This window comes from Salminus brasiliensis, chromosome 7 (assembly GCF_030463535.1).
Source record: "Salminus brasiliensis chromosome 7, fSalBra1.hap2, whole genome shotgun sequence".
Lineage (NCBI taxonomy): Eukaryota > Metazoa > Chordata > Actinopteri > Characiformes > Bryconidae > Salminus > Salminus brasiliensis.
This window is the reverse complement of record NC_132884.1, coordinates 7031176-7051653: the sequence shown is the minus strand read 5'-3', so window position 1 is coordinate 7051653 and position 20478 is coordinate 7031176. Positions and strand designations below refer to the sequence as shown.

General features: G+C 44.2%; 1 protein-coding gene across 1 annotated transcript in view; it reads left to right on the top strand.

Moving 5' to 3' along the window:
- The first annotated feature begins 419 nt into the window (after window positions 1-419).
- Window positions 420-20478, top strand: part of myo10l1 (myosin X, like 1) — an 83239-nt gene continuing 63180 nt past the window's right edge. Inside the window, exon 1 of the mRNA XM_072683616.1 lies at window positions 420-813. Within this exon, the coding sequence (XP_072539717.1) occupies window positions 793-813 (21 nt within the window). The 5' untranslated portion in view covers window positions 420-792. The remainder of the gene's footprint in view (window positions 814-20478) is intronic.

Genomic DNA, 20478 nt, shown 5'->3' with positions numbered 1-20478 from the left:
ATCTTTAAAAAATCAGGTTTGAACGTGTCGGTTCACAAACTGAACCCAACATGCCACTTCACTTTAAAGAAGTCGGTACCGCAACTTCTAGGCCCAGTTTCTCGGTTCGCAAACTGAGCCCAACGTGTCAGTTCACTTCACATGAGTCGGTTCGGCAACTTCTCGGCACGTAAACGTGTGTATTGTGCACAGAAGACATGGGAATTGATCCGCTGTCATTTTAACCCAACGTGCCGGTTCGTTTTGAAGGAGTCGGTTCGGCAACTTTCTCGGCCCTTTTGCAGAGCGCTAACGCTCACGTGAGCACTTTTTTTGCGCGAGAGAGTGAGAGAGTGAGCGGGAGAAGGGGTGGTGGTGTGTGTGCGGTGTGGGGAGGGGAGGGGATTGGAGAGGGGGGGGGGGTGATTGGGCGTAGCGGTCGGCTCGTTATACCCCGCCCCCTCATTCATTCTGGTGAGGCCACGCCCTCGAGCACGCGGCGGTGAGGAGGAGAGGCAGAGGAGAGCGCGCTGCTGGGAACCGCACCATCACTGAAGGGCTGCTGGAGAGAAAAAAGGGGGGGAAAGGAATGTCCAGCGTCTTGTGTTTTTAGGGGAAACGGCTCATTCGGCGTCTGCTTCTTGATTCTCTCTCAGCTGTCGGTCTACCATTACCGGGGAATGCGGGTTGCCGGCGACTAGACCGGACCCGTGTGTCTGCCTGTCTCTCCCTCCATCCGTCGCGCGAGGCTCGGGCAGATTTGGTGATCTGTGAGGGGGGAAGCCGCCTCTCTGTGGGGGCTGAGGAAGGAAGATGGACGCGTTTTTTACAGAGGTAGGCTGTCAATTCTGACCTCTCGAGTGCGGTGTGAGGGGTTTTGTGAGGTGGAAGAGGTGTAGGTGAGGGTTTGGGGTGGGAGTGGGGGTGGGGGGTGTATGAAATAAAGGTATGCTGGTGGTGTCAGGGTGTGTTTTACAGGTTAACCTGTGCAAATGCAGCTGCCTGCATCGTAATAGGCTGCATCTGTTCACACCCACCCTCTGCTCACACCGGCCTGGGCTGCCGTTGCCATTCCGGCTGTTTTCCAGGTGTTAATGGACGAGAAGGCTTTTTGTGTGATTTCTGCAGCCCGGCTGACAGGGCTGTGGCGCTGCCGAGTTGATGGCGGTCCTGAGGAGGGGGTGGTGGGTGGGGGGCTTGTACCGTGGCAGAGACTGAACGCTGTGAATTTGAGCATCCTTACAGGGATGACACTGGCTTCATTGACTGTCGTGTTAAGGCTTGGTTGGGGTGTAGCTGAACCCAGATTAGAGGGAGTGTGTGAGATTAATGTGTGTGTGTGTGCATGAATGTCTCCTCAGATTCCAGCAGTGCTAAAAAAGATGGCTGGAGATATCCTATCTGGAGCCTTCACATCCTCTGACATTGCCCTTGTATCAGCATCAGCTATACAGGGTACAGAGAGAGAGAGAGAGAGAGAGAGAGAGAGAGAGAGAGCTCCATTGGCTTGTTACTGGGCTAGAGGATGGATGTCAGTTAATGCAGATCAGATACGCGGTCCTATTCACAGCTAGTGTGATTGTTTAGAAGGGGGGGGGGGGTGGGGGGTGGTTTACCTGGTGTGGTAGCATGGTAAGCATGCATGGTCAGGCCCTTAGAAAAGAAGACCATCTACAGTCCAGTGCCTTGTAATGCATTCACTGCCACTCATACAGGCAGTCTGTCCCCCCATATTAAGACATTCCCATTAAGCTACTTATCCCCTTGAGCATGTGCTATCCAGCAGTCAGATTGCTTTAACAAGCCCATTTAAGCGGTCTGTTTTAGTGAGTAGCTCAACATGGTAGGGCTCATTTCAGTTCGGGTTTATATACAGTAGAGATGGGACGATACTAACAGTATCAAAGTTGAGTATTAAAGATACTTTAAAAACTAGAAAATCATCTAAAGCCTATTCATACTGGAGGCAAAAGTAGGCCAGGTCCTGTCTTTTTCTTCATATCTGATACAGGTTTGCTATGTACGTTGCTGTGCGAACAGCCCAAAACACACTGGACCACATTGATACTAGTACTGAGTCATCAACACTATATGTCAAAACCAAATGTTTGTGGACACCCCTTCTAATAACTCAGTTTACACACACACACACACACAGCTTGTCTAGTCCCCGTAGAGAGGTATTGTCAATAGAATAGGACTCTCTGGAGCAGATAAACATGACCGTTTTGGCATCATGCCTAATGCCAGGTGTGGCATAGAGGGGTTTAAAGACCCCCAGCATTGAGCTGTGGAGCAGTGGAACTGTGTGCTCTGGAATGATGGTTGGTGCTCCATCCAGTACTGTTGGGATGAGTTGGGGAGTTAGGGATGAGGTGGGGCGGTGATCATCCAACATCCCGACACACACACATCTCCACCGAAACAGCCACATGCTCAAGGGGCCAGCCACCGACTCTTTTTTCGAACTGCTGCCGATGCAACGCCACCAAGGCAACCAACCTGCTCGGAGGAAAGCCAACATCTACCCACCCTGGAGAGTGCAAGGTCAATTGTGCTCTCTTGGGGCCCGGGCTGCCGATGGCTAACATCATGACTGGAATTCGAACCAGCGATCCTCTGGTCATGGTGACAGTGCCCTATTCCGCTGGACCACTCAGGGCCTAAACCTTTTTGACTACCCTTAATTTCAGAAGAAATAATGACTGTGCTTGGTGTCTCAATATTTTTGCCCATGTGTTTTCCATGCTAGGCTTGGCCTTGCAGCATTCCAGATAAGTCCTTCAGCTAGCCGTGCTAGGATAGTAGCACTGTCCAGTAAGATTCCTGCGTTGGCAGGAATAATTGCAAAAATAATAACTGTATAATATGTTCTTGTCACAGTGCTTGTCACAGTAACACAGTGGACAAGTAAGTTGATTCTGTGTGAGCTGTAAAGGAAAACATAAATAAAAGGAACAGCTTGTTTCATTCATTCAATTAGTGTGTAAGATACACTGATGCGGTCGATCACCAATACCGATCGAGGGCCGGACAGGATGCTGCATTTACCTTTACTGGCTAACTTGGAAATGCATCATTGGACATTGGGCAAGACTTATGTAATGTACTTCGCTTTTTGGAATCAACCATATTTAAACTTTGTAGAGTGCTTACTGTGAGGGCCCCTGAATTCCTGGAAAGAACAGTGTTGTGGTCATTAGCAGTTTTTGCCAGCTAGCTCTGCTGTGTTCTGGTTCTCACTATACTGAGCAGAGTGATGACTCTGATGACTCTGGACCAGAGTGTTAAAAAAGTCTTTACTCTGCTTCTCCCATGAGGCATGTTACTTTGACACATTCTATAATATATGTGAAAGCAGATTTCAACCCTGGCTTCAGCTAAATTTCACACAGCTGATCGAGCCTTCCATTTGTAGTTGAAAACATTAAATAAATGTATTTTATGGCACTTTTGGATGAACAAAGTTGGTTAATTGTACCATTTATGTCTCCAGAAACTGTCTGCTAAGAACCTAACAAACAAAACAACACCACAAAATGATTCACACACTATCTAGTGCACTACTTCTGAGATCAGGGGTGATTTTGAATGCAGTTCTAGTCCCAAGACAGCTTAGGGACCATATCCCAAATAAGCAAGGAAATAGGTAGAAGTAGAAGAAAAACTCCAGAATAACAAAACAGAAGAAACCCTGTGAGGAGAGGAACCAAGGCTCTATAGGGACCCCATTCTCACTGCACTACTCAATGTTGGTGAGCAAATGAGTATTAACAAGATGCTTTACTGACATACAGCGACTTCCAGCGCTTGTTTCTGGGAGAAATTATGCCTGAGGACTCCATAGCAACAGCAAAAAGACCACCATCAAGAGCTTCTTCTTTATTCTGTGAGTCATGTTGTGTATGTGTGTGTGTGTGTTTGGATGCAGGAATGAATGTGCATTTAGTATAGACTCGCTTCTGTTCCCTCTTCACTGCTTTCAAATGAATGCATTAGCATTAACACACACACAAGCTGTCCAGAGTCCTCTTGACCCCCTCCAGCTCTTCAGATCTGTCAAGGAGTAACAGGTCTTGTTGTGACGAGACACTTGCCATGCTGAGTGTCAAAGGTTAAACTGCTCACCCAGGGGACGGGGTGGGCCGACACGCCCCTGCAGAGGAGAATTCCTTGTGTTGAATTGAACTCTGAGGGAGTTTCGCTGTGGCCAGTGTGTCTAATGAACAGAGTGGTCAGATTTTTTTTTAAAAAGGTCCTGAATGGCTGGTATCCAGCACAGTGTGGTGACTTCCCTGCACAAACACCACCTACCAATCCTGGGGATCAACATTGGTGTATAAACAGAGAAATCAAGCTGTGATGGACACAGGCCCTGCAGGAACGGGTTGTTGAATTGAAGAGCCCTGCTGTAGGTGCTAATTCAACATGGGATTGTTTCATTGGTATGGTGTTATCACAGGTACTGAGGTAAACCATATTTAAAGACCCCCCCAATCGATTTTTTTACCTTTTTGTTCATCACTAATAGAGGCACATTCAGACATTTTGAACTTGAACTCTCAGACAACATGAACATAACTCAACCAGTCAGTGCCGTTGGCCAGACTAGAAGCAAGACGATGGTTTGATTATTGATCAGAACAAACAACAGAAGGACAGTTTGTCTTCATCATGTAGGACACTCAGAAAGTAGCTTCAGATCAGCTCAACCTGAGTTAGAGGTGACATAGGATTCATTTATTGAGTATTTGAAGCTGTTTGTTGTTTGATGTAGGAATATAAGTAAGTAAGTAAGTATAAGACTTGATGCGGTTTTACAGTCTTGGCTCATTTTATTTACGCCCTCCTACGCTGACATACACCCAGCCTCAAGCAAAAGCCCTATTTATGACCCTGCTCTACCAGCCTGTCATTCAGCCTCAGAATGAAACATGCTGAATTTCCTTTTATCATCAGCTTGTGAAAAATTTGATAAGCTCTGCTTTAATTGTCTGGTTTACATCACTACAATGGCTCACAGGAGCCACATAGCATAGCATAGCGTAGTCTAGCATAGCATTGTTTTTAGCACTGTAACAAAAACATTGTAAATATAGATGGGAAAAGTGATTGTAGCTAGGTTAGCTTTTAGCCTTGCCTACCCTACTTTATTTTCCTTTCACAGAAGAGGCTAGTTTCCTCTTTGATGTGAGGTCTGAGGTAGTCCATGTTTTAGATGTTATAAAATATGATTGGCCAGTGTCAGATTTATCCACTCGCTTCTCCAGAGTTTGCTTCCTTGCTTGTGGGGTTCCCATTCTTGAGGTTCACAGTTCCATGTACTGAACTCACTATTCCACTATGCCACGATAAATACACTTCTCCACTGTAGGCCACCTTTAACAGACATCCTAGCTGAAGTGTGCTCTCCCGAATGAGGCCATGAAACTCTCAGCTCTTGGCTGCGTTCCAGTACCTACATGAAACTTCCTTTCCTCTCTGCTGTCCTTGATTTTGGCAGATCTGTAGCTCATGGCTTCTCTTAATTTACTGGCAGACATGTGCTCATAGAACGTCTTACTGTAATGTGACCAACGGAGCCCATTCTGTTTGGATCATCAGGGTTACAACAGCTGGGCACCAAGAGTGGATCTGCACTATTTAGGGATTTCCCCCACAGCCCCTTGCCGGGGGGGGGGCAGGATTTTTAAAAAGCAGTGAAAGTACACATAGCAGTGAAGCACATTAGCCCCTAAACACTGCTCTGGAAGATGCTTATCTCCTCCCAGCTTCCTGATGTGTCATCACCACCGTGTCCCAGAGGAGCCCAGAGGTGTTTCCTATTGAGCCCAACATTCTGTGACCCTGATCTAACACCTCTTCCTGTCTCTCCATGTCTACTGTTTCTGCCTCTCCCTGTCCGTCTCTCTCTCCATCTGCGCTGACAGTTTAGCTTTTTCAGACTGGGTGACTCAACACCCCACACCTTCAATCCCCACGGCAACAGAGGAGGGAAGGTGTGTTGTTCAGGGGCTCCACGCGGTCCTAATGCCTGACTGTGAAAGGCTTGAGGGATGTAAGTAGAGAAAGTCCACTCAACAATTCCTTCTCTTAGAGTAGGTTCATATCTGGAGTGCTGTTGCCTTGTTCTGGATGAAAGCAGAAAATGATTTCACTTAACGTTCACACTGATATATTGGAAATTGAATCAAAAGACATGAACAGACAGGTAAATAGTAACTAATTTATGTTATTAACTGAGATGACAATCACTGAATGTCAAATATGCTTCCTCATGGACAATATAGGATTCGAATAGTAAACACATACAAATAAATACATACAAATAAATACAACATGATGTACAATAAAATATGATACCCTGATGTGGGTATCCTGTATATATGCATTCAGCAGCATGCACAAATGTGGCACTTGTGGCCAAACATTTTCTACAATTTGTGTAAAAAAGAAACTAGGCTGGGGATCACTATTCTGGGCTGGGTGTTGCACTATTCTACTGTGCAGCAACCCTGTGCAAATATGACCTTCATGGCAGAGTCTAGTAACTTGGATACTTATCACATCATCTGAACAAGACTGATGCATTTTGAGAACAAGTCTTGTGGACCGATGAAGTTAAAACAGACCCTTTTGGTCACAATTAGCAAAGGTATGCTTGGAGAAATCAGGGTGCAGTGTTTCATGAAAAGAACACTTCTCCAACTGGGGTGGATTAATCACGCTTTGGACTTGTGTTGCAGCCAGTGGAATACCTGCAAATTCTGGAAGTATACACTGTTACACTGTCTGTAAAAATGTTGAAGATTAAAATAGGATGGCTTCTTTATCAGGATAATGATGACAAACACCCCTCAAAATCTACAGTGGACTACCTCAAGAAGTGCAAGCGGAAGGTTATATCAGTACCCTGTCAGTTCCCTGACCTAACCATCAAAGATCTGTGGTTAGACCTTAAAAGAGCATTGCAGCGAGACGGCCCAGTAATCTGACAGAAGTAGAAGTCTTTTTTGTAAGGACAGATGGGCACAAATACACCAAAAAGAATGGAACGACCAATAGCGGCTAAAAAAGCTGTGGTACTTGCCTAAGGGGTTGTTACTAAGTACTGACCATGCAGGGTGCCCAAACCTTTTCACGCCACTGTTTATAGAAATAAATGTTATTTGCAGCTCTGCTTTATAAAAGACCTCTTATTCTTCCAAGTGGTTTAACTTTAGGGCATTCAGTCAAATAAATATTTATGAGAAATGATCTGCGAGACTGTGCTACTCACCCTACTGTCTGCCCATTCTGTCCCTGTATCTTTGAAGGCCTGCAGTACTGAAGTATACAATTTTCTTTGGAGCTTCTATTTTTATTTATGCATTTCCTAAATATCTGCTCATCTCTGCTCTGAAGTGACAGCCACGCCTTGGGTTTCACCTGTCCAGGGCGGGAAAAAAATAACAGATCTGCGAAAACTTGAGATGCTGGCCTGCTCATAGTCCCTCAGCCAGACTGAAATAAAATCAGTGGGGTCTGTCTCAGACTGCTGACTTGTATATAGATGAACATGTGAGGGGCAACAGATTGACTACAACGCTAGCTGTATGGTATATTTGCAGTATATAAGAAATCTCATATAAATGTATACTAATACATTTGATTGACCCTCACCTCACTTGAACACCTCTTAATCATTGAATTCAGGTGTTTCATTCAGTCTCATTGAGAAAAAAATGGGTGGTTCCAAAGAGCTCACTGAATTCCAGCATTGTAGTATAATAGGATGCCATTGTTGCAAAAAATCAGTTTGTGAAATTTCTTCTCTTAGATATTCCAAGATCAACTATGAGTGATAATATTAAACAGTGTAAGAGTTTAGGAACCACAGGAACTCAGCCATGAAGTGTCAGACCATGCAGAGTTACAGAGCTCAGCACATAGTGCATAAAAGTCTCCAGTGCTCTGCTGACTGAATAGCTGTAGAGTTTCAAACCTCCACTGGCTTAACATCAGCATGGAAATTGTGTGCTTGGAGCTTTATGGCATAGGTTTCCATGACCAAGCAGCTGCAAGCAAGCCTTACATCACCAAGCACAATGCCAATGTTCTGTGGAGAGACGGCTGTCTGTTAGACCTGTGTGGGTTTGGCGAATGCCAGGAATTCAAGGATGTGCAGTTAGGCGTTACCTGCCTAACTGCACTGTAAAGTTTGGTGGAGGAGGGATAATGCAATGAGTTTCTTTATCAGGGGTTGGCCTTTAGGCCCCCTAGTTCTAATAAAAGGATGTCTTAATGCTTCAGCATAAAAAGCCATTTTGGACAATTGTACACTTCCAGCTATGTGGAAACGGTTTGGGAAAGGCCCTTCTAGTATGTTCTAGCATGGTCCCAGTGCACTAAGCATGGTCCATACAGGCATAATTGGGTGAGTTTGGTGTGGAGGAACTGCACAGAGACCTGAGCTCAACCCCACTGAACACCTTTGGGATGAACTAGAATGAAGATTGCAAGCCAGGCCATTGTGCAGACATCAGTGTCTGACATCATAACTACTTTTCTGGATAAACGGGGCAAAACGTCCTACAGACACACTTGTGTAAAGCCTTCCCAGAATGCAAAAAAGGTTAATTTATATAAATGATCATTATGAGCAACCACAACATCCAGGTAAATATTTGTTTTCATCTGAAACTGATTTAAAACACTGTTGATTTCTGTAGACTACCATAATCACTGGCATGCATTATCAGATTACATTGATACAGTGGCAATAACTGGGGTCCAAGCGCATACTTCCTTGTAGAGCCAGTAGAACACAAATGATTTTAGCCTTTAAGCCTTAGTAGTAATACATTTCCTGTCTCGAAAGCAGGTGAGGGGATTTTAGGTGATTTTGGCATGAATTTGCATCTTGATGTTGAACTCTAATGAACTAAATAATTCCATATCAGTATCAATACCCTTGTATTTTTGTCTTTTAGTGCACTAGAATGCTTCATAATTTTCATGTTAAAATCTAGTTTTCTACTGGTAATGAATTCTTCTAGGCTCTGAGAGACAGAACCATCAGTTGGGACTAATTTGACAGTGTGTGGGCATTCCTTCTAGCGTGGAAGCTGTTATGACTGACCGATGACTAAGGAAAAGGTTTGCAGAGTCTGTCATTATTTGCTGCGTATCACACATTTCCAACGTGGGTCAATCTTTCCAAATCCAGTAGTGTGGGCCAGATATAAGAGTGTGAAGAAAGGGTGAAAGGACGTGTATGAGGTTGTGGGTGGAGAGTATTGTGTGCTATGTGCTGCTTCTGTACTGTACAGTCAGTTACCATGAACAACAACTACAGCACATTCACTTCACATAGGACAGAACCAAAATCCCATGGCTAGAAAACACACTTATAAAGGAAGTCAGTAGACGGGTGCTGAAGCAACTGGCCTTTAAAATGTGCAGACTTAGATTAGGTTTGAAAACAAGATGAAAGTTTGTGCTTCTCTTTATATGTTTATCAGGTGTGTGTATGTGTATGCGTATGTGTCATATGATTCGTGGGAGCCGGGTGTGGCTCAGCTGTGGGTTACTGATGTCTGTGGTTAAACCCCCTCTCTCTCTCCCTCTCTCTCTCCCTCTCTCTCTCTCTCTCTCTCTCTCTCTCGCACCCCGTTTAGAAAGCGCAAGCTTTTTAAAGCCTTAAGAAGGACAGAAAGAGGGGTTGGAGAATTGGGACAGACCCAAAAATAAGCACAAAAGCCTGGGCAGACAGAAGCGTGCCACTTTGGGCCTCCAGCATTCTGAGGGAACATTAGCTGTGGGAAACGCAGGCAGGCCCGACCTTACTCACTTCACACACTGCACTATTTATAACCACCAGAAAGAGAGGGGGAAAGAAAAGAGGGAGAGAAAGGAGGAGAGAGAGGAAGTAGTTGAGACTAAGGCTCATACTGAACTGTTTCTGTTGGTCCACTTATGACGTTTGTGTGGGTTCATAACAGGCACTTTCTGTTCTAGGGGGGGGAATAAAAGTCGGCCACGTGGAGCTGGTTGATGATTTGTGTTTACTCTTCATGCAGAGAATAAAATCAGGATGCAAGAACTGCTGCACTACAGGTTTGCAATGTCAAGCAATGTCAAGCTTGATATGCAGAACACAGCAAAGCTCTGGAGGAGCTGCACATAAGCCTATGGGTACCATGCCCACTGGCAAGCGTTGACTAGCGACTGGGACTGTGTTCTCTGAAGTGATGGAGCTCCATCCAATACCTTTGGGATGAGTTGGAGTGATATTTGTGATCCAAAACTAATAATTCAATATCAGTACCGGACCCCCCCTAATGCTTCTGTGGCTGAATGCAATCAGATCCCCACAGCAAGATACCAAAATCTAGTGGAAAGAGTAGAGACTGAAGAGTAGAGAGTAGAGACTGAAGAGTAGAGACTGTAACTGCAGCAAAAGAGGGGACAAACTCCTGATGAAACTTTGGGTCTAAGAAGAGACAAGAGCACTAGGAGTGCCCATTCTAACCCCTGTCCACCATTAGCAGCACCCACAACCAACTAGCTTTGCTGTGGGACTCAGAACTCAGTGGCCAAGTCGTCTGCCCAGAATTATTAGGCCCTTGTCAAAGTAGCTTAGGTCTTCACACCTGCTCATTTCTCCCACGTCCAACATCCCGTCTATGAGAATCGACTGTTTAGAGGATAGTGCAGATCCCCCTCATGCCACCAATACAGCTCTGACCTGTTGAGGCATGGACTCCACAAGACCTCTGAAGGTGTCCTGTGGTATCAGCATGATGTTAGCAGCAGATTATTTAAGTCCTGTAAGTTGCGAGGCTGGGCTTCAATGAGGCTTGTCGCTGGTTCATGGAGGACTTTTGGTAGGTACTGACCACTGCATACTGGGAAGACCCCACAAAACTTGTAGTCTTGAAGGCGTTCTGACCCAGTCGTCTAGCCATCACAATATGGTGCTTGTTAAATATATTTATACAATATATATAAATATATATATATATAGAGAGAGTCACACAGAGAGAGAGAGAGAGTGACAGAGAGAGAGATAATTGCTGCTTCCAGGTCAGAGCAAAAATAGCGTGAACTCTCTCTCTCCCTCTCCCTCTCTCTCTCTCTCTCTCTCTCTCTCCCTCTCTCGTGTTTGCTCCGCAACTGGTTCTGAGGGAAGCAGCCACTGGAGATGTGTGACCTATTTTTCAGTAGCAGCTTCCTCTGAAAGCAAGCGCCTCAATTCGTTCCACTGAGGATCTCTCTCTCTCTCTCTATCTCTCTCTCTCTCACTCCCTCTTTTCCTTCCCCCCGTTCTCCTCCTTCTTCCCTCATCATGCTCTATTCATTTGCCCACTGGTATAATGCAGTCATTTCTCAGTCTCTTTTGAATAGGGAACTTACTGAAGCCATGCCTGTGAAAGTCTCCTCTTTCTCTCTCCCTCACTTACATTTTTAAAGGAGTAGAGGGACTGTACTGTATGCTTTGATATTCCAGGAGCCCCTCAGGCCTCTCTCTCTCTCTCTCTCTCTCTCCCTCTCTCTCTCTTTCTCCCACTGGCTGTGTGGGATGGATGTTAATCTACACTCTGTTCAATGTGCTGTTGTTGATGCATGGGTATCTCATGTCTCGTGACTGCAACATCACTGATCATTCCACCTTATCTTGTTTGGAGAGCAAAAGGAAGTGCTCATGGAGTGTGGATCCATGGGAAGCCTCAAGCTGTCTTTAAGGGAAGATATACATCCAGGCTTCTCACACAATGAACTTCTCTGAAAGTCATGGTCGTTGATGGTAGCTGTAGCCAAATAATCAGCCTGGGACAGAGCAGGTAGTAAGGCTTATTGAAGGCCTTAACAGGTCATAATCCAAAAACAGAGGAAACAAGGAGGAAATGACAAAAACAGAAAGACCCCGGAGCATGGGGACACATTAAGGAAAAAAGATACAAGGAACATGCTGTAGCTTGGAAATGCATTGCGTAACACAAGGCTTCCTAAAGTAGGACAACAAACAACAGGAATGTGGTCTAGTTACAGGTCTCAGATATGCTAGAATAAGCTAGGCTAGGTTAGGCTTTGCTGTGTGGTTCCTGTGGGCCATCACGGTGCCATTAAACCAGCCAATGAAAGCAATGCTCATCATTTTGTTTATGTGTCCACCATAGAAAATAATCAGGGTGTTTCATTCTGAGGTAAAATAACAGGGTGGTAAATACAATTAACCAAAATCACTTTTAATATGTAACATTTATACATCAAATACTAACTAAAGATACCAATGGCACCTTTATTGAGAGCATACAGTGAGATACAGTGTTAAGCACAACAGGACAGTTTGATGTGTTCCAGCCCGAATAGTGGAGTCTCTGGGTTATCTGTTGAGGCTAATCCCATACTGTAGCATTAATCTCATTAGACCAAACTAGAGAGGGAAGCAGGCTTATAGTAGAGGCTAGATATAATTCAAAGCCTGTGTGTGTGTGTCCTACTGACCAGCTGATTTTAGACCATTGTCAGACCATGAACACACCAAAGTACAGTACCTTTAAATGTGTAAAAGTGTCCATGGATCGCCATAGAATAACTGCCAATAGAATGGGATGCTTTGGAGGAGCCACACATGATTCTAAAGCCATCATGCTCAAAAGCAAGCATCAGCTAGAGAGAGGTAGAGTCCCCCAGTATTGGGCCGTGGAGCAGTGGAACTCCTAAGAGTACCTTGTGGTTAAGTGGTGTTTGTGAACTGCAATCAAATTCTCACAGCAGTGTTTCACAGTGAACATTCTTCTCTGGAGAGTAGAGGATGTTGGATTGAGCAAAGAGGGGACAACATCTTTTTTTGAAACCCTTGACTTTGGAAAGAAGAACTTGCAATTGGGTACCATGCCCATGTGGGGTCTGTTTGGGTAGCCCAACTGGGACGTTTTGTGTTTGGGTTCCATGTTGGCCCCACATATGGATCCCTACCACATCAGTGATGGGACGGGGAGGGGTTAAACATGGGCTCCATCTGGGTTGTACACTGCACACTGGGGCCAAGGCTGTAACAATGGGACAAATTTGGGAAGTTCAACTGGGTCCCAGTAACAACACATGCACAAACCCAGTCAGAGCCCATGCCCACCTTGGACCCACCTAGCCCATTTTCTATGCTCTATGCCATGCTTTCTGTTGCTGAGCATTGGCGCTGATACTGGGGCAGCTAGTGTAACACTAACTGTCAGCCATATTAACTTCACAGCTTCAGCGCAGAACCAAAGAAGCAAGCTTCAGTCACCAAACATGTTTTGAAAGAACGACTGTTGTGTAAATGAGATTTTTTCAGAGCCATCACTTTCAGGAGCTTTTCTTCCAGACAGTATTAGTCATTACCAGACCAGGACACTGTCCTGCTCTCTGGTGTAAAGGCTAATTAGAGAAGTATCTCCTATTATGAGTGATACCCAACTGTTTTATTCAGGCCTTTGCCTCATAGGCATCGCTGAGACAGTCTGAGCCTCAATAGGAATAATACCCCATACTGAGACACGCTAGCCTGTCCCAATCCCTGTGCGGGATCCTTACCTCAGATTTTTCCATTTGGTCCCATGTGAGAATCCTCGTTTGATGGAGACATGACACACTGCTTAGCATTCATGAGACGCGTCCTCCTTTTTTGTGTAAATTGGAGGAGGGGACATAAAGACAGACAATAAGAGAGAACGGGCGACAGCATGTGATTTAGGTGGTTGTTTTTGTTCGGGGGCACCCCTTGATATACAAAATGGCTGCCGGGGAGAAGGTGAGAGAAAGAAAGAGAGAGGGAATGTGAGAGAGAGAGAGCAGATGATGGAGAGAGATTTATGTTGCAGTTAATTTAGTTAGGCCAGTGAAAGACTAAGGGCCACAATCAGAAAAATAATCAGACTAATAGCCAAGCATGCATTTCACAGGTTACACAGAGGCTATATTTATTTTCTAGAATGTGTGTGTTTGTGTAAAAGCTATAAGCTCTTTTTAAAACCCATTTTCATCGCAGTGCTAATGATTTCCAATTCCTACCCTGGGAGAGTGCCATTTAGCATGTGCCTCCTCTGAGCAGCCACACTGTCTCAGACTATCGCTAATGCAACGCCATCATCTCAGGCCATGTATTCATTACCAACTGATGTTTTAACTTTCTGTGATTTGCTGCTTTACACTCTCACTCTCACTATGATTGTGGACACTCTCTTTCACTTTGTTTACATATTGATGATTCAATTATCCTACAAACATTTTAGAAAATGAACGGAAACGCTTTTAATTTCTATGAGGTCGAGAGGTCATTTCTTTGTTTACAGTTCCCATCCGGATTGACTATAGCCTTCTTCACACTGGACTAAGTGAGTGTATTACTGTTCTGATCTGCCATGTGTGCATTGTGACGTTGTCGGGTAAAATTACAGGCAGACTTGCCTCTTGTTTCTTATTGAATTCAGAATCACATCTCTTTTCAGGCAGATGTTGCCTCACGTCTGGGAAAACTAAGGGGATTGGCTGCTGCTACGTGTTATGTCGTCTCCAGGCTGAGGTATCTGAGATCCTCTGGTACTTATTAAACGCTTTCCGAATTTGCAATTGAAACATTCTGACGTTAAAAGAATCTCAAAATGAAACAGAACAGAAACAAGATATCATTCAAACCTTTGGCCACAACTGATGTAAAGGTGATCATGTGTCTCACATTGGAAAAGTTTTTTGATCCCGGCTACCGTCCTAGTTTTAACTCCAGTTTTGTGACCATATTGAACTGAATTGGGAAATGACAGATGCTTCCAGATGACTCTTTCAAGCATTGCTTTGGTCTGGGTGGTAAAACAATTATGTTTCTTGGTAGATGGTAGAGCGAGCATTACATTGGACACTCTCTCCTATTCTACCAGTTAAGATGATCTTTACTCTGGGACCCTTTTGGGAAATTGAGGCTTTTGGCCTGGAGTTTGTAGAAAATACAACGTGCTAGAAGCTCGCTCGCCCTGACGTACAGTAAAAAAGAGAGGTTTATCACTGATGTGTAAAATGCAATTACAGATGTTCCTCAGATAGACTAATTCACACTGAATAGGGGTAAAGTGATCAAAACATGGTTTACATGCAAATTCCCCAGAATTAGCATGCTGCATAAAAATGTGCAAGGAAAAAAATCCCAATTTAAAAGTCCAGCTTTAACACCCTGATACATAACAGCCATTTAGGAATTTGCTCAATCTTAGCAGATCAAAGATGGTGTCCTTGGTGTAATCCAGCCTTGTTGTAATTCATGCAGCCCTCTGTGAGAAATATGAAAAACACTGTCCATAATAACGTGAACATTAATAACATACTAAATTTGGTTTTACTGAGAAATGGATGTCGGCTGTAATGGGAAATTCCCTGAAACCAGCATCACTGGAAATGACTGCATGAGAACTGAGGGTTTTGCTTATGTTGTGAAAAGCATCATAGCAGTAATGGCAGGAGTAGTAAGTGAGGTTTTAATGGCAGGGGAGCTCCTCTGTAATAAGATGAGGTGTGGATGAGAGGATTTCATAATGGTAGGATGAAGGGAATCAAGTTCGGTAAGGGCTTGAACAGAAAAACAATCACTAATAAACTGTTAAATTGTTGTATCATGATTAGCACATATCAACATATAGCTAAAATGACAAGCATGTTAGGGGACACTGTGTGTTCAAATTAGGAATGTACTGATCCTTCTTTTTCTGTTCCGATACAGATATTATTACATGAGTTTGCATATCTGACAATACCCGATACCGATCCGATACCATTGTTGAATTAATAAACCATATACCTGACCATCTAAGACAGACGTAAGGCATCAGGATTGACATAATCATACTTTACTAACTTTGTAAAACAAACTATAACAAATTAACACAGATATAAATTACCCAAATTTCTGTTTATTGGTCACTAAAATGAACTAAATAACTGTGCTGGACCTCGGCACAGTGTTGTCTGGGCTCTGGGCTTTTATATATTTATTAAGTCTGTAAGAGTAAGTTACAGTACTTATTACAGTATTTAGTAGTACTTATACGGAAGACAAGTTGATAGTTGATGACTGGTCAAAGGCACCATGCTAGTTAGATAGAGTGAGTCTTGCTGTCTGCTATGATATGTGTATGATGTCTGTAGGTCACTCTGATCCTTGGTTATAAAGCCTAGAACACCGACATTGTGAGAATTGGATTCTGTGACTAGATCGGTCCTTTGGATCAGACTAATTATCCAATACCTGATCCAACTAATTGTGTTAGTATTGGGACCGATATCCGATCCTGGTATCAGAACGGTGCACCCCTAGTTCAAATTACAGCACTTTTGTAATGCTGAATGCGCTAATACCTAAAATTGATGCTTACAGCTTGTACTACTGTCTAAGCGTTGGCCATATCATTGGCCATTAGAGTTGCCTGGTGATGCCATGGCCATCCTTGGTCAGGGGACCTATACCCTCATCACTCAGTGTGATGTGTCTATTATGTCATGTACACACTATATGACTTTGGGGGGCGCCTGCGAGGCATCGGTGAGCTCTCGGATTGCATCTTTAAACACTTCATAAATAGCGATCATGTGGTCCAGCGGACTACGGCACTGGCACTATGACCAGAGGATCGCTGGTCCAGGACATTCTGCCTGCCATCAGCAGCCAGAGCCCAAGTGAGCACAGTTAGCCTTGCTCTCTTGTCTGGATGGGTATATGGCTTTCTCTCTACCCACTTCACTTCAGTGTGATGCTGGCCAGCACGTGTAGCCAATACATCAGCGCTGGTATAACAGGTGATGGCTGCTACTGACAACACAGCCTGATTTAGTCTTCAAGTTGTATCGAAGAGTCTTGCAGGCTGCTAGAGCTATTATACATCAGAGCTGGTATTATACGTGATAGGAAAGAATACTAACGAGCGAGTTGGGTGATTTTCAATTAGCCAATTAGCATTAGCATTAGCTAATGTAACAGAATTGGCAATTAGTGTTCTCTTACAAGTGTGCATATAATAATGCTATGCAGTGCTTCATGTGTCTTTGGTAATGATGAAATTGGGAGACAGTTGGAGGTAAAAACTGAAAATGTATCAAATTGAGACTCCAACATATTCAATTTTGTAAATTGTTAAATATTCTTAAGGTTTTCTTTAAGCTTCTATTTCATTCAAATCAGCTCTGTCTGGGTCCAGTTGTGGCTCCTTTCTCAGTTCATATGCTCACGTGCAACAACAAAGCAAAATATGTACTGCCCACTTCCATCCCTATAATCGGCCTACTTCACACCCCACCACCTGCGACAGTGACCCTGTTTGTGTGTGTGTGTTTCTGCACTGGCCGTATGCTAGCCCTAAGCTCTTTGATGCGGAGGTGCTGATTTGGCACAGTAGGATTAGCGCATCCACAGCAGGCACTGTGCCACTGAATTAGGCTATTATGGGGATTATTTTCCCTTTGTAGCTTTCACAGCCTGGCCTCGTCACAGATAAGTCATAGGCATATTAGCAGGGAACCCTCACCATTTGGATGTCACCTAGACGAATCCAGGGCTACCACCTTCGAGGAGGAAAATGTCAACGTTATCTGAAAGCATCCGTGTGACAACTTCCTAGAGTGGACCAGGGACAGTATTTACAGTAGGGTTTGTGAAGCAGTTTTGCCATTGATAACATAGTGATGAAGGTCTGTGAGGTTTAGGCTGTGGATAACCCTCAGGGCCTTTAGAAAAGGCCTAGCGAATGCTGATATCAATATTTATTATATTTTCATTCATTCAGTAGAAAATATTGTTTTTTAAAGTTTACAAGTATTACAGTACTATTCGTACAGAACTACTACTACTCCAGTTCAATCCCATCCTCTTATCACCCCGACAGGCAAAGTATTACCTCGTTCCCTGCAGAAGATCCATCTAAATACCGTCCTCTATGAAATACATGCACATTAGACTGTGCACTTTTGCGGATGGACTGACGCTGGCTGGTCAGATTAGTGACGCAGTCTTGCTTCACATAACAATTGAAGGAGGCATATGCCGATCCAGGATAAGGATAAGGTGGAAACTCGATTAGACAACCTACAATTACTCCGACTACTCAGAAGCCCAGCCAGCTGTAGGAATCAAATACCATGACATTTAGGGCAAGACCCCACATACAAATTAGACGCTTGACGGTTCAAGATTTTTTAGACCTTGCTTTTCACAAGCCTGCTCGTAGAGCTCCATTCATATTGTTTCAGTGACCAGGGTGAATTTCTAGCTCGCTGGCTTGCGTGAGCCCTTCCTCGCAGGCTGTGGGGGTAAGTACTTATCATGAAACAAATGGCCGAGCCTCAGTGTAATTAACAGCATTACTTATTAAAACAGCAGCGTGGAGGTTCCTGATTTAGCTCCGGCACTTTCCCCTGCAGTCCCCTTGATGATTACAGCCAGAATGACTGACTGTGTGGGAGTCCACATTAGCCTTGCATTCTGGGGGCCACAGGGAAGGTGATTATAGTGTTTATGTGTTGCTGTTTTGAGTCGTTTAACCAAGGCACCACTGCTTCATGATGAAGTCTGTCGGCTGGTAGTGAAGGGACTAGATATTTAACGCACTGGGACTTTCACACCAAGTGTGACGCTCTTCTGTGTGAAGTAAACAGGGTTAGAAACTCCATCGCTCTCTGACATTTCCTGTCTTTCATTTCTCTGCTCCCTGTCCACTTTAGTTTTCCTTATTTTCCCTTAATATTGCAATATTAAAGGATTTTTTAATTACTTTTGAGAAATAATTTTCCTTCTTAACACTCGCATTTAGAGTAAATGTTTTTAGATTATTCATATATATATATATAGTATGTGTGTGTGTGTGTGTAGCAAGTTGTTGTGGAATGGATGACCCTGTGCTATGGGGCGCTAAGAAGCACGACATCATGTATTGAAGGGTACCTTAAACGCACGTTAGTAGGTGCAGCTTGCGCTCCAGATAACTCCCTGCTTTCAGTAGACGCGGTCTTCTTCCTGACGCATCGACGCACGGTATGCAAATTACGCCAATGCATTGCCCCAGCCCTAAGCTGGACACATATATGACACTATTTTTAAGCATATAGCCCAAATTAATGGGACACAGATTCCAGACGTTTGAACAGAGAGAGGGAGGGAGAGAGGGATGTAACTATGAGCTTAATGTGTTGCATTGAAGCACTCTTCTAATGGGTGCTGACACACAGGTCTTAAATCAGAGTGTGGAGAACTGCATCCTCCACATCAGTCTGTGTGTGTGTGTGTGTGTCTGTGTGTGTGTGTGTTAGAGAGAGACACATGATTTAACCCTCTGCCAGTGTATCGTCTTCCAGATACTGCTTATAACATTAATGACCTTGCTCAGACTGAGAGTCAAGTGGCACATAAAACCAACATGTGTCTTTTTTTTTTGTTAGGCCAAGTTTAACCCTTTAAAGGCAAGTATATCATCACTATATGTCCGGATGTTTGTGGACACCCCTTCTAAAGAATGCATGAAGGCCACTTTAAGTTTCACCCATTGCTGACACAGACACAGAGCTCTCTGGCATTGAGCTGTGGAGACAGGATGCACGTGCACGTTGTTTCCTTTATCAGACCGTTTAAGAGAGTCTAAAACTAATGCCGACACGGAGCACCGCGACCATGCCAGACAACGAACAGCGCGAACACAGGGGTATAAGAGCGCAAGACACAAACAGGAACACCTGGGGAGGATAACGAGAGGGCAGGGCTACAAAGGAGAAACATGTGGGAACACTAATGACTAGGCGGAGCTAGGGCCCATGGGGAATCTAACACAAAACACAGACACGATGCCACAAAAGAACCACTTGGGGTTATGGGTGTGAAGAACCTTTCTCTTCTCTCCCCCTCTGTCACTCTCTCCCTCTCTCTGCCTTTCTCCCTTCCCCTGTCGGTGTCTCTCGCTCATGTATATTTGATAGCAGTAGGGTAGAGTGCAGAGCAGGGGCATTTGGATACTGCTGCATTAACAGATGTGAGGGAGAAGTAAGATGAGACTGATGATGGGCTGATTGCTCCTCTTTTTTTAGTCTGTGGAACAGAAAGCTGGTGTTCTGAGACTCTCTTCTTTGTGGGCTTCCTCAGAGACAGCAGCACGACGCACAGAGCTCAGAAGATCAGACTTTTCAGAAGATCTTTGGCTGAAGAGGAAAACAAGGAGAACAGAGAATAGCTCCTACAGACTCAGTGGATGTCTCTGTTCTCTGCTTCTTATGTGTGATTAGTCTCATGTTCACACAGCTTGTAGAACATTGGATTCTGTTTGATGAGACTGATTTCTGTTCGCTATTCATTGTTTACAGTGTTGCTTTCATTCAACACAGATTAAAAGAACACTCAGTTCACAACACAAGTGCTCAATGTGCTGATTAGAACTGATGACGATCAGGCTACGTTCACGTTACCAGGTTGGTTGGTTACTCGTATTATAGAGGTGGGCGATGTAGTGTTAG